The 15657-nt window shown below is 46.4% G+C and overlaps 1 protein-coding gene across 1 annotated transcript in view; it reads right to left on the bottom strand.

Moving 5' to 3' along the window:
- The window catches only part of REXO2 (RNA exonuclease 2), a 33499-nt gene extending 18202 nt beyond the window's left edge, over positions 1–15297 (bottom strand). The window contains exons 1-4 of the mRNA XM_056544803.1: positions 15015–15297; positions 12397–12480; positions 10704–10781; positions 7122–7233 (exon numbers count right to left, since the gene is read on the bottom strand). Of these exons, the coding sequence (XP_056400778.1) occupies positions 7122–7233; positions 10704–10781; positions 12397–12480; positions 15015–15158 (418 nt within the window). The 5' untranslated portion in view covers positions 15159–15297. The remainder of the gene's footprint in view (positions 1–7121; positions 7234–10703; positions 10782–12396; positions 12481–15014) is intronic.
- Between the last annotated feature and the right edge of the window lie 360 nt (positions 15298–15657).

Below are 15657 nucleotides of genomic sequence, written 5' to 3'. Positions count from 1 at the left end.
TGGAGCTTGTGCAGATTTTCCCTACAATTCACATTGCTAGCACAACTTGGCATCCCCTCTAAGTGTCATGCCCTGCCAGAGGGTTGTCACAAAGTTTAGCGTTTTTTGTCTAACTTGTACAGGGCACAGACATTAATTATCCCCATGATGTCTACAACAAAATTTGACGTACCACGGTTTGTACCACTGCGGTCAGTAACTGATATAGATACAGTGGGGCAAAAAAGCCACCAATTGTGCAAGTTCTCCTACTTAAAAAGATGAGAGAGGCCTGTAATTTTCATCATAGGTATACCTCAACTATTAGAGACATAATGAGAAAGAAAAAAAATCCATAAAATCACATGGTCTGATATTTAAAGAATTTGCAAATTATGGTGGAAAATAAGTATTTGGTCAATAACAAAAGTTCATCTCAATACTTTGTTATATACCCTTGTGATCATTTTGACACCACGGGTGAGATCTTGCGTGGAGCCCCAGATCGAGGGAGATCTATTGCAGATTCAGTCTTCCCAGTCTGGTGCAGGTCTACAATTTTGTGTCTGGTGTCCTTCAACAGCTCTTTGTTCTTGGTCATAGAGGAGTTTGGAGTGTGACTGTTTGAGGTCGTGGACAGGTGTCTTTTATACTGATAAGTTCAGACAGGTGCCATTAATACAGGTAACAAGTGAAGGACAGAGGAGACTCTTAAAGAAGAAGTTACAGGTCGGTGAGAGACAGAAATCTTGCTTGTTTGTAGGTGACCAAATACTTATTTTCCACCATAATTTGCAAATACAATGTGATTTTATGGATTTAGTTGAGGTATACCTATGATGAAAATGACAGGCCTCCCCCCCTCCTTTTTCTACCTCTTCCCTTTCAGGTGTTGCAGTACTTACAGAATCCGGAGGACACTGTCGCAAGACAATGGATCTCATTTCTTTTGTAATAACGAAAGACAGAAGCATGTACTGGACTTGACATGACAGCTAAGGTTTTATCTTTAAATGTTAATGGGATGAACTTACCTTAGAAACGTAATTACTTGTGTTCTGAAGCTAGAGATCTTAAATGTGATATTTTATGTGTCCAAGAAACACATCTTCTAAAGGAAGATACACATAGAATTAAGCATAAATCGTTCCCACACATTTTTCACTCACATTTCCACTCCAAGGTTAGAGGCACTATGATAGCTATTAGAGACACTCTAGCATTCCAACTTTACAATTCTGTGATTGACCCGATAGGTCGCTACGTTATTCTTATCTGTTCTATTAATAACATTGCTTTTACTATAGTATCCTTATATGCTCCGAACAGGGGTCAACTACCCTTCTTAAAAAAGGTGTTTCGCTTGGTACATACACATATGCAAGGTCACCTTATTATAGCTGGAGATCTCAATGCAGTCCCTGACGTACAAATGGATGTAGCTTCCACCCATAGGAACCGTCCTTTTGCAATACAGCCACTTCTACACAAGGAAGAGTTAAATGATATATGGAGACTTTTCCACCCTGGAGAAAGGTACTTCTCCTTTCACTCCATTCCCACTAACAGTTATTCCAGAATAGATCTCTTCTTGGTGAGCAGATCCCTCTTGGACAATGTTCAGGCCTCCACTATTGAACCATCGAAATGGTCTGACCATGCTCCCGTTACGCTTCTTATCAAGGAGTGGCCAATCCGCAATTTCTGTGGAGATGTAATGACTATCTTATTAGACACCCCAAATATAGCCAACAATTTTCCTTGGATCTATTACAATATTTTTCACTAAATGACACGGCTGGTATTTCCAGATCCACGATATGGAACGCCCATAAGGCTGCGATTAGGGGCTCCCTGATAAAATTGGGACAGTCAAAAAAGAACGTACTCAAAAACTAGATAAACTATTGCAGGAACAGAAAGAGGTGGAAGGCCTTAACAAAATTACTCCAAGTGAGGAATATGCGACCAAGCTTAAGACAATAAGAGAGTCTATTCATACCTTAATGTTGAATACTAACGCCAAGCAATCGCTAAAACTGAAGGCACAATATTACTCGGAAAATTTCTTGCCAACAGACTGAAACGCAAACATACCAAAGCCAGAATATCGTTTCTATGGAATTCCTCTCACACATGTAAACTTCAGTCCCCTAGAGACATAGCCAAATGTTTTTTGGACTATTATAGAACTTTATACAATCTTGAAGAGGAAGTATCTACACCACTACCGTCTACTACAGACATTAACTCATATTTACAGACTGCATCTACCTTCCCTCAACCCCTCACAGTTGAGTACACTAAACACTCCAATATCCTGCACAGAGGTTTCCACTGTTATCTGCAATTTATCTGTAGGAAAATCCCCTGACTAAGACGGCCTGATGTCTTGCTATTACAAGACCTTTTCCCAGATGTTGCTTCCCTATATGACCAACTTCTTTAATGAGGCAATGACTAAGGGACAGCTGCCCAAAGAAAAACAGGAAGCCTTAAAGGGGGTACTCAGGTGCTTACACAACTTATCCCCTATCCAAAAGGATAGGGGATAAGATGGGGGCGGAGGCGTGACGTGACGAACACGCTCTGGAGACTGATTACAAACGGGGTGCCGCGTGCATGATCACGGGCGTCCCCAGCTGCGGGACCCCCGCGATAAGGCATCTTATCCCCTATCCTTTGGATAGGCGATAAGATGTGTAAGCACCGGAGTACCCCTTTAATTGTTACACTTCCTAAACCCGGCAAATCATCAGACTGTCCACAAAACTTTAGACCCATATCACTTTTAAACGTAGATATCAAACTATATGCCTCGGTCTTGGCCTCGAGGCTGGCGCCCATTTTACCCACCTTGGTTTCCTCTGACCAGGCTGGGTTTGTTAAAGGTAGGCAAGTGTATGATAATACTAGGTGCATACTTAACCTTCTACATTGTCTGGAAACTAACTCTCTCCCTGCTATTTTGTTAGCCTTAGATGCAGAAAAGGCATTTGACCGCCTAAATTGTTTTTTGCCTTTACAGTCCTGAGAAAGATGGGTTTTGAGGGTACAATTCTATGGGCCATTAGAGCCCTATATTTTAATCCTAACACCAAAGTATTTACTAACGGGACATTGTCTGATAGCTTTTCCCTAAAAAATGGGACCCGCCAAGGATGTCCACTGTTGCCTCTTATGTTCATCCTTTGCATTGAGCCCCTTGCGGTGGCATTTAAAAGTAGCGCTAATCTAACGGGGGTAAAATGTTCATGACCATACTCACCTCGTCTCTATGTGCGCGGACGATGTTATACTCTCTTTAACTAATCTGGAATCTTCCCTACCAGAAGTGATGTCCCCAATTGAAAATTATAGTGCAGTTTCATATTATAAACTGAACGTGCAAAAAACGCAGGTACTACCAATAGTTCCCTCTGACTCTTTAATCTCTTTGAAATAAAGATTCCCTTTGGATTGGAGAAAGGTCAGCCTCACATATTTAGGGATTCAAGTAACCACATCCATTGCTATGTTATTTAAACCAAACTACATACCCTTTCTCAAAACGTTCCAGGAAGACCTGGACAATCTGAGCAAAAACGAAATCTCGTGGCTGGGTAGAGTGGCGGCATTTAAAATGCTGGTACTTCCCAAATTATTATATTTGTTCCCTACTCTCCCTATTGCAATTCCAACAACATATTTCTCCAGTCTAAAGAGGTCCCTGACTAATTATGTCTGGTTGGGTAGACGCAAACGGATCTCTATTGAACTTCTGACTAGACACAGGGATAAAGGTGGCCTGGGTTAGGGCTGGGCGGTATGACCAAATATGTGTATCACGGTATTTTTTTTAACTTCCAGCGGTTCCACGATATATAGCGGTATTTTCACCCCCTCAATCATGTGACCAGCGCGCAGTGTTCAGCGCCCCCCCCCCCCCCCCAAATCATGTCACCCGCCAGCACTGTTCTGGCCCCCCCATTAATGATCAGCCCAACGGGGCACTACTCACAGATGTCACGTTCAAGCACTGCCCCCCTCCTCTTTGTTGGCGGCCGCCGGGCGCTGGAACTCACTGTACGCTAGTGGTCTCCAACCTGCGGACCTCCAGTTGTTGCAAAACTACAACTCCCAGCATGCCCGGACAGCCAACGGCTGTCCAGGCATGCTGGGAGTTGTAGTTTTGCAACAGCTGGAGGTCCGCAGGTTGGAGACCACTGCTGTCCGCTGTATCCCTATGCCCGGGCTGCAAAACATAGAGAAAATAAACTTTAAACTCACCTACGTCGGGGCCACACGCTGGGGACTGGAACGCTGGACAGCAGTCAGCCTATCACCGGCCGCTGCGATGTCCCGCTCCGGCCAGTGATAGGCTGAGCCCACTGTCATATAAGAAGCCAGCCTGGGCATAGGATACAGCGGACAGCAGTGGTCTCCAACCTGCGGACCTCCAGCTGTTGCAAAACTACAACTCTCAGCATGCCGTTGGCTGTCCGGGCATGCTGGAAGTTGTAGTTTTGCAACAACTGGAGGTCCGCAGGTTGGAGACCACTGGCGTACAGTGAGTTCCAGCGCCCGACGGCCCCCCAACAAAGAAGAGGAAGGCAGTGCTTGAACGTGACATCTGTGAGTAGTGCCCCACTGGGCTGATCACTAATTGGGGGTGGCAGAATAGCGCTGGCGGGTCACATTGGATTAGTTCCCCCAATGTGGGGACAGCGCTGCGCTAGGCTGATAATACATTCCCGAGGGGGAGGGGCCCAACCGGTATTGCGGTATGGGGGTAAATTCATATCGTGCAGCCCAAAAAATTCTGTATGAACCGGTATACCACCCAGCCCTAGCCTGGGTCTTCCCAACCTTTTCCATTATTACATAGCTACTCTGTTGTCACAGCTTAAATTGTACACCAAAGATGGCCTAGATCTTCCCAGGATTCAAATAGAGGCATACCTCTGTCGCCCGCTAGAGTTGAAGTCCCTCCTTTTTTTTACATGCATGGAACCTACACCCACACTCTGGCCTTTCACCACTGACCTTAGCTGGCCTCTAGTGCTGGCATATGCTGCACAAAACCACTGGGAAACGACAACTTAAACACCCACACAATACTCCTCTTCAAATAATTTTTGCAGCAATTCCGGACCTTGCTTTACACTCATGGTTCACCGCAGGTCTCAGATTTATCCACCAATTATAAGCACACGACTCTTTTGCTTCGTTTGAACATTTCAGACAAAAATATAATATTCCAGCGAGGGACTTGTACAAATTCCTTCAAACATATCACTGCACAACCTGGCATTACAATACAGAAGCATACCAATTATTACACTTACAATGTAAAGGGTTACGCCCCATCTTGGGCATTTTAGAAAGCTCTAAACGATTATCTCAGTTTGCACGATTTAAATCTTGGGAAAAAGACCTGGCTCGTGTTATATCTGACCAAGAATGGTCAGTCGCAGGTAGATGGGCTAAAAAAGCATTGCCAGCTATTCCACATCTTGAGGCATTTCTTAAAACTAGATATAGGTGGTATTTAACACCAGATAAACTACACTCTATATACCCACAATCCTCACCTGAGTGTTGGAGGGGGTGTAGGGAAAAGGGAACGTTGGTGCATACCATGACCTTGTCCAATCATTAGTGCTTACTGGCAGCAGGTTGGTGCGATGCTGGAGGAAATCATTGGTGACAGAGTTTGTTTATCCCCTGCCCTGTCCCTGTTACTTTTGGACCTTCACGCCATTCCTCCATGCTTTAGATTTATCACTTGCAAACTTCTAACCCTAGCCAAATTGGTTGTTACACGTTATTGGAAGTCTAGTGTTTCCCCCACAATTAATGAACTCCAAAACCAATTGAAACACTCCTTCAACTGTGAACAGGCATTAGCATATAATACAGGTAGTATGCCCTCCCTGATGAAATTTTGGAAACCGTGGATTTGTTCCCGCTTTGCATAATCCTCCTGTTACAATGTTCCTGATGAATACTGTTTGTTCACCCTATCCCATGACCATGGGCCCTATATAATATGACCATACACCCTTTTTCCCAATTGTTTCCACAAATTTATATTCCTTGTCATCCTATATTGCAGATAAACATAGGAACTTTGACACCTGACCCCTCACTCCTCCCGCTCCTCTTACCTTTCTTCCTATCTGCTACCCCCCCCCCCTCTACAGCCTTTCCCTAACTGTATATCCTTTTCCTCCCGTTCCCTCCCCCTCCCCTAAGTTAGTCGAACCCCACTCTCCTCCCTCCTCTCATCTCCCTATTTTTTCGTTACATTGGTTCATAATGAACATTACTGTGAACCGCTGCGCATAATCCATTTTATTTTTTGCCATTTTGTCATTGTTTAAAGGTATTTCTTGATCGCCTTTGAGTATGCGAATATTTAGACTGAGAGACTCAGACTGCTTATTTTATGTCAACACATCGTTCATCATTGTTTTCTTTCCTACACTGTTTGTATTGCTGTTTTTACTTGAAAACTTTAATAAAAACTATTGAAACAGAAAATTACAGGCCTCTCATCTTTTTAAATGGGAGAACTTGCACAAATGGCGTCTGGCCAAATACTTTTTTGCCCCACTGTAATAATGCAGGTTATTCAACCATCAACGCTGATACCAGCATCTAGATGCTAAGAAGCCAATTCATGCGTTTAGGGTGCATTTACACCACATTTGTAAGATTCAGCTGCCGGATTCAGTTCCCGGCAGAGAAATTTTAAAAACGGGCACTCCCGTTTCCCAGGCGGATCGGCCCCGAGTCTCATTCTTTTAAATTTAGTGGTTGGGATGGGATACGGAAGCGCTCAGTTTTGAGATTTCCCACCCGCGTCTCGCAAACGTGGTGTGAATGCACCCTCACAGGGAGCCGGTTAGGTTATCATGGCAGCTCAAAACCTTCAGAAGTCCACCATGGCTGCCAAGTCAAAACTAACAATACACTCTGCCACAGACAGGCTTTACTTATAGGTCACTGCAAATAATATGGATTGGATTCCACGTTATGTTAGTCAGCATCAAAGAAGTTTAGTGCAAGGTTCCAATATATGCCAACCTAACAATTACCTGTTCGTTTTATCAAGACAACTCCTATATATTAATACAGAGTAAATACATAATACCTACCAGCCAGAGGGCAGAAGCCAGGTGGAGTATGTTTCCTAATAAATGACAGGAACTCATACTCTGCTTGTGCCAAAGATATTTTACTGTTCCTCACAGCTTGAGTAAGGCCAGACTGCAAGTAGAAAATAAAAAGGGATTAAATGAAATACTAAAAATGTTCTCTTAAAAGGGGAGCTGCAGCCAAATGAAATTTCCCTTATAAAGCTGCACATGCTAAAGTTATATACCGTAACTTTGTAATATACAAGTGTAATCTTTGCTGTTTCTCTCTTCACAGGAAGTCCAGTAGTTTTTAGCACACATGATGACTATCGGGCACTACTTTGCTTGGTTCGACGGCCACTTTGGGCCCAACATGTCACTTTTTAATTTCCCAATCTGTAAGCTGCACCTTGCCTGCCTGGATTCAGGCCTGGCTGAGGAAATCTCACTCTTCTCCTCAGCTTTCCGAACATTTTTGAAAGACTGAAGTGTAGACAGCTCCTCCTGGCTGCTTCAAAAGGGTAGTCAATCCTAACAGCTAAAGGAGCATGAATGCACAGCTATTAGCTGTTGATTTTATCAAGACAACTTGGTACCACACACATTTATGCTTAGATGCCCAGCTAAGAGTTGTGCATCTAAGCATAAATGTGTGACACTGCCTGTAGCCTATGCAACAATGCACCTAAGTACAGTGAAATCTCCCTTAGTGGACACCTCCCAATAGCGGACAGCTTTTAATTCCCCGGCAGAGTCCCATAAGACTTAAATGTATTTGCACCCTCCGAATAGGGGGACATTCCCAATAGTGGACGCGGACGCACCCAATAGGGGACAACCAGGCTTATGTGCCGGCCCTACCTTGTACACAGGGTCACCGTCAGGGGGTACAGCCAATACCCCAAGCAGGGGGCCCAGGCTTTTTTATTTATTTTTTTTTTTTTACAAAATGTGCCACATAATTTCCTCTTCTACTATTTCATTCCCCCTTTATCCCTCTTTGCCATTTCATAAAGAGGGGGTGATGAATTTACACAGAGGGTAATAATGGGAATATGAAATGGCACAGGGTATAAAGGGTGAATGAAATGATGGGGGGGGATAAGGGGTGATTAAAAATCACTGGGAGATTTATTGCTTTTTATCATGTTGTATAGGTGATTACACTCTGGAGTGAGTATAGTACAGTATTCAGACATGTAGAATGGTTTTTTGAGCCTTTTTTTCCCCTAATAGTGGACATCTCTCAATAGTGGACACTTTTTTACTTCCCGGGAGTGTCCACTATCGGGAGACTCTACTGTATATTATGTGTGATACTACCCAGAGCCTCGAATCTGTGTTTTTACTGTGTGCTTCTCACTGAATAAAGCTGCCTCCACTGCAGTGCTGGACTCCTTCTTCATTTTCCAGTGTCCAAAGCATTGTATCTAAGTCCATTCAGTGTGATAATGCCCATAGCTACGTATTTAAGCCTATTCAATGTGATACTACCCAGAACTGTGTATCTTAATCAGCTTAGATACACGGTTCTAGGCAATATCACACTGAATCGGCTTAGCTACAATGCTGTGGGAAGTATCACACTGAACTAACATAGTTACATGGTTCTGGATAGTAGCACACTGAATCAGCTTATATACAATGCTCTGGGCAGTAACACACTGAATGGGTTTAGATACAATGCTCTAGGCCAGTGATTCCCAACCGCGGTGCCGCGGCACATGTGTGTGCCGTTCGCCACTGGCCGTGGTGCCGCGGGATTTTGCCGTGATTTAAATTTTTTTTTTTTTTTTTTTATTGATTTTTTTTTTAAATATCCCGCCCCGGCCTGCGCGCTTATGACTGGCGGCGCAGGGGGGAAGGGAAGCCTGCGTGCGCACTGCGCACACAGCGTCCCCCTCCCCTTCTACCTTGCGGTGCAGTGGGCCAAAAATGGGTCCCTGGATTGGAACGATCTTCACCTGCCGGACTCCCGTGCCTGCCGTGGACCTGCAAAGCTGCGCGGACCGGCTTGCTTAAGGTACTGTACCCTTTCCCCCCCTCTGTTACCCCTTCTCAACTCTGTCCAACCCCTCCCCCCCATCACCCGGGTCCACCGTATCCCCCCCCCCCCCCGTCCCCCCCCGTCACCCATGTCTGCTTCTCTACACCCCTGTCACCCATGTACACTCCTCTACACCCCTCTGTACACTCCTCTACACCCCTCTGTCACCCATGAACACTCCTCTACACCCCTCTGTCACCCATGTACACTCCTCTACACCCCTCTGTCACCCATGTACGCTCCTCTACACCCCTCTGTCACCCATGTACGCTCCTCTACACCCCTCTGTCCACTCCTCTACACCCGTCACCCATGTATGCTCCTCACACCCCTCTGTCCACTCCTCTAGATCCCTGTCACCCATGTACGCTCCTCTACACCCATCTCTCCCCTCCTCTACACCCCTCTGTCCACTCCTCTACACCCCTGTCACCCATTTATGCTCCTCTACACCCCTCTGTCCACTCCTCTACACCCCTGTCACCCATGTACGCTCCTCTACACCCCTCTCTCCACTCCTTTACACCCCTCTGTACACTCCTCTACACCCCTGTCACCCATGTACGCTCCTCTACACCCCTCTCTCCACTCCTCTACACCCCTGTCACCCATGTACGCTCCTCTACACCCCTCTGTCCGCTCCTCTACACCCCTCTGTCCACTCCTCTACACCCGTCACTCATGTACGCTCCTCTACACCCCTGTCACCCATGTACGCTCCTGTACACCCCTCTGTACGCTCCTCTACACCCCTCTAAACCCCTTTGTCACCCATGTCCACCCCTCTACATCCTTCTGTCACCCATGTACACTCTTCTACACCCCTCTGTCACCCATTTAAAAAAAAAAGTTCGGCGCCTAATAGATTTGTTTTGCAGGTTTAACGGTGAAGAATTGTGTGTGGAAGAAATCGTGATGATGGCCCGGACCAGATGGAGAAGAGAAGGCAACATTGCAAATTAGAGAAGACGTCATTGGTGAATTGCTGTATAAAGCAGCACTTTAAACTACATACCACTGATAAATAGATATAGTGCATTGCATTTTTTACCATTCTCCCCCCCCACCCCCCTCTTTTTTTTTTTTCTCGTCAACCTCTGTAGCGGTGCCCCGCGGAATTTTTTTTTTTTCGAGGTGTGCCCCAACCCGAAAAAGGTTGGGAAACACTGCTCTGGGCAGTATCACAGTGCATGGGCTTAGATATTACCCAAAGCCCTGTATCTGGACACTATCGCACTGAATGGGCTTAGAGTTGTGTATCTGAACCAAGTGTCATACTGGCAAGAGCATTGTATCTAAGCCAATTCATTGTGATACTGCGCAGAGCTGTGTATTTGTATGATCAATATCAATAGATCAGTATAGATTGTGTCATTGAAAACAGTCGCTGATGGCTGTATTGAATATAATGTGGTCAATCAGGTTTTCCAGTATTTTTGAATACACATACAGAGCTGTTATCCTTGTCATCAAAAAAATACTAAAAAGCTGTCCGGAAGTCCCCAGCATGGTTCACAAGGCAACGGGGCTACTGTGTTGTATATAAATTATACCTTTCCATGATGCTCCTTGCACCAGTTTGACATTGTATCCAATAACTCATCTGGCTGTTTAATGATCAAATTAGGACCCTGCAAAACAAAAAAAACATACAGCCACCATTTCACAATTGCTGAGGTAAATGTACAGATAAAAAAAAATAGCAGCAATTTTTTTTCTAAAAGTTTTATCCACCCCATCTACACAGAGTGATAAATCGAGTAATTCTTTTCCAGTCCATGTTCCCATGTTGGGGATGGACTTCAACAGCAAATACCTGGCAGAACATTTTACAAGGTCTAGATATACCCATTATAAGTGCAGCTCTCCTGAGACTGTCCTTCATCCCTTCCTAGAAACAGTCATAGTTCTTCTGTCAGCTGACTCCCATTTATTTCAACTACCATGAACTACACATACCCTGGTGCACCATACAACAATACAGGAAGAGTGTGTGTGTGTGTGTGTGTGTGTGTGTGTGTGTGTGTGTGTGTGTGTGTCTCCAATATGGCTGCCCCAAGAAAGATTTTAAAAATTAAAAAACAAATAGCTAAAAGCGTTAAAAAAATAAAAATTAAAAGTGTTTAGTGGCAGTGCTGGGTTACTGGAGCTCAGCCTCCATTCAGGGATATAGAGGATGAAATTAGCAGCTCTGTTTCTATCTTTGCAGATGACACCAAGCTTTGTAGCACGGTACAGTCTATAGAGGATGTGCATAAGTTACAAGATGACTTGGATAGACTAAATGTCTGGGCATCCACTTGGCAAATTAGGTTCAATGTGGACTGTATGCATCTAGGCACTAATAACCTGCCTGCAACATATGTCCTAGGGGGAGTAACACTTGGAAAGTCACTGGTAGGAAAGATCTGGGTGTACTTGTAGATCATAGACTACAGAATAGCATGCAATGTCAGGCTGCTGCTTCCAAAGCCGGCAGGATATTGAGGCATGGACTCAAGGGACAGGGATATATTACTCCCCCTTTATAAAGCAATTTATAAAGCTGTTGCAAAACTACAACTCCCAGCATGCCCGGACAGCCAACGGCTGTCTGGGCATGCTGGGAGTTGTAGTTTTGCAACAGCTGGTGGTCCGCAGGTTGGAGACCACTGCTGTACTCTGTATCCCTATGCCCGGGCTGCAAAAGATAAAGAAAATAAACTTTAACTTACCTACGTCGGCCTTACGCTGGGGACTGGAACGTCGGACAGCCGTCAGCCTATCACCAGCCGCAGCGATGTCCCGCCCCGGCAGGTGATAGGCTGAGCCCACTGTCATGTAAGAAGCCGGCAAGTGATAGGCTGAGCCCACTGTCATGTAAGAAGCCAGTGAGTTCCAGCACCGGCGGCCCCCAACAAAGAGGAGGAGGGCAGTGCTTGCGGGTGACATGTGTGAGTAGTGCCCCGCTGGGATGATAATTTGGGGGGGGGGGGGGGGGGGAGCAGAACAGGGCTGGCGGGTAACATGATTTGGTGGGGGGAGCAGAACAGCGCCGGCGGGTAACATGATTGGGGGGGGGGGGGGGACAGAAGAGCGCTCGCGGGTCACATGGTGTGGGGGTGTGTTGTGGGGGGTGAAAGAAATACCGTTATATACCGTGGAACAGCCATAAGTTACAAAAATACCGTGATACACATATTTGGTCATATTGCCCAGCTCTAGTAAATGTTACTATTATATCCTGCCCTCAGTGCACCTACCTACCTCAGCAAGGATGTTGAGATCAGAATCTGTTATTAAACAAGCCATCTCAATAATCTGATCCTTCTTGATATCCAGTCCAGTCATCTGCAACACAAATAAAATATGAGCTACAAGATCAACATATAAATGATCCTAAAGTTTGCATACATTGTAAGGCATGATCCTGCTGGAAGTAGTGAGTGCCTAGCTCCTAACTCTGTGTCATGTGTCCCTGTGCGGCCTCATATTAGGGACAGTATCCAGGTGTGACATACAGCGTGGAGAGCAGCATGCAGATCCTTATAACTGGTCTGTATAATAGCAGTAATCTCCCTGCCCTGTGCCAGAGAATCCTAGTGATGACAAGAAGCTGCTGAGCATGTTGCAACCAATAAAGGTCTAAGGGTACGTTGACATGATTACATTTCTGTGAGAAATCTGACTGAAAAATTCAGCTTGGAAATTCTGCTTCATGTTAGTTACATTGTGGTGAATCTAATTTTCCACTGCATAAACTCTGCATTCCAGATTACACAAAAAGAATGAAAAAGTCATTGGGACTCTGAATACTGCCCAGAATCTGTGTGTGGAGTGCACAAAACTCAGCACAAATTCCATGCAGAATCTGCAAAACTGCAAGAAATCCAGCAGTGTGAACATAGCCTAAGAGGGATTCAAAAGAACAGCAGGGGGTGCCAAGTACCTACCAGCATTATCTAGGACAGGGGTCTCAAACTCAAAATTATCTGGGGGCCACTGGAGGTAAAAGCTGGGCCGCACGCGCCCCTCGCGCACAATGCCCCCCCCCATCACATGCCCCTCGCCCATAATGCCCCCATCACTTGCCCCTCGCTCATAATGCCCCCATCACGTGCCCCTCGCTCAACACCCCCCCCCCCCCTTCCAGCAGTGGCACCTGCATCATCCACCAGCAACATCCCCCCCCCCCAATGATAATAGCATCAGTTGACAAATTATGGGGGTACTACTGCTTTGGGGGAGGGAGGGGTTCAGGGGTGTTGGTGGACAGACAGCAGTAGCACCCTAGTCATAATTCAGCGACATCTCACCCCCCCCCCCCCCCCCCCCCATCCCAAAGCCTAGAACCCCCGCAGCTCCCCCTTTTCTCCCTGGCAGTATTGTAGCTTACCAGGGTCAGTCAGGTGCACCTCACTCTGTTCCTGGCTGGCTGTCTGGCTAGGTAGTTTGCAGGCCACGTTCTGCAACATTTCTAAGGCGCACCAGATCAGTGCGGACAGCACGTCACGTCGGCCCTGCCCAAAACCGCTGACATCCCGTCACGCTAAGGGGTTGGCGTGGAATTTCGTTCTGCGGCCCGGGAGTATGAGACACCTGATCTAGGATAATTTTAACAGGGTTATCTGGGATTTTTTTAAAAGTTTTCTACTACCCATTTGTTCCAACACTGCCAACATTCCCTGAAAGACCAGCATTGATGGCATCAGGTACATCAGTCACATTACACTGCTGCCCGCATCTGTGGTGATGACATCACATACACCATCACGTGACGCTGCAGCCAATCACTGGCCTCTGTGGTAAAGACATCACATACACCATCACGTGACACTGCAGCCAATCACTGGCCTCTCACATACACCATCACGTGACGCTGCAGCCACTCACTGGCCTCTGTGGTGATGACATCACATACACCATCACGTGACGCTGCAGCCACTCACTGGCCTCTGTGGTGATGACATCACATACACCATCACGTGACGCTGCAGCCACTCACTGGCCTCTGTGGTGATGACATCACATACACCATCACGTGACACTGCAGCTAATCAGTGGCCTCTGTGGTGATGACACCACATACACCATCACGTGACGCTGCAGCCAATCAGTGGCCTCTGTGGTGATGACATCACATACACCATCACGTGACACTGCAGCTAATCAGTGGCCTCTGTGGTGATGACACCACATACACCATCACGTGACGCTGCAGCCAATCAGTGGCCTCTGTGGTGATGACATCACATACACCATCACGTGACACTGCAGCCAATCACTGGCCTCTCACATACACCATCACGTGACGCTGCAGCCACTCACTGGCCTCTGTGGTGATGACATCACATACACCATCACGTGACACTGCAGCTAATCAGTGGCCTCTGTGGTGATGACACCACATACACCATCACGTGACGCTGCAGCCAATCAGTGGCCTCTGTGGTGATGACATCACATACACCATCACGTGACACTGCAGCTAATCAGTGGCCTCTGTGGTGATGACATCACATACATCATCACGTGACGCTGCAGCCACTCACTGGCCTCTGTGGTGATGACATCACATACACCATCACGTGACGCTGCAGCCAATCACTGGCCTCTATGGTGATGCCTGCAGATACATAACTGATGTATGTAATATTTACGTTTTGTCTGATATAACAGAATAGTGTAACATCATTGGGGATATCACCCTTCTTTACTAGGTTTCAGGACTGGGGGCCACGCAGTCACCCAGCTCTTCCAGGAACAGATACACTTAAGCATTGGCAGAAATAAAACTAAACAGAATCACGTGACGTGACCACCTGCAGCTCCCTTCCTCATCTCCCCAGAGCAGCTGCCTCTCCTGCATCTTCTCCAGCTCTCACCTCCAGATCCACCCACACCATGCGCTGCTCCATGCCCTCTGACATGCTGCTTCGTGATCTGACAGCCGGGTGTGGCGCAGACAAGCAGCCGCCAACAACAGATCGGGACACTAATCTGCTCAGCCCCCGACCAGCAGAAAGCATCACCGGACGGAGATCGGCCGCTCCCAAAGCCGCTGCTATGGTTACACCGCGCCGCGCACCATGCTGACACCTCCACTCAGTAGTCACAGGCAAAGCGGAAGCACGCTGTCCAGGATCACGCCCTCTCTCGTTGATTGGCCGTTGCAGCTAACGTAACTGGACGTGTCTGCATGACGTCATCAGATCCTTCCCCTTCTTGATGTGGCTGTGTTTGAACATGACGGCGCGCAGAGGGGGCGGGATGTGGTCTTTATCTCCGGTACAGGTCACGGTTTTTTTCCACTTCACTGACTTTGCTGACTCAGCATTTCTGATCAGCTGTGCGGTCACATTCGGCACAAAAAACAAGCCCTCATGTGGGTCTGTAAGTGGAAAATTGGAAGTGTTATGGTATAAGAAGGCGAGAAGGATAAATTGAAAGTGCAAAAATGGATAATCCCCGTTTTCTTTAGGGGTTAAGCAGCATCCAATAATTGCTTTGCACAAGAGCTTTATTGTT

Source organism: Hyla sarda, chromosome 10 (genome assembly GCF_029499605.1).
Source record: "Hyla sarda isolate aHylSar1 chromosome 10, aHylSar1.hap1, whole genome shotgun sequence".
Taxonomy (NCBI): Eukaryota; Metazoa; Chordata; class Amphibia; order Anura; family Hylidae; genus Hyla; species Hyla sarda.
Note: the sequence above shows the minus strand (reverse complement) of the source record. Positions and strands in the feature narration are given on the sequence as shown.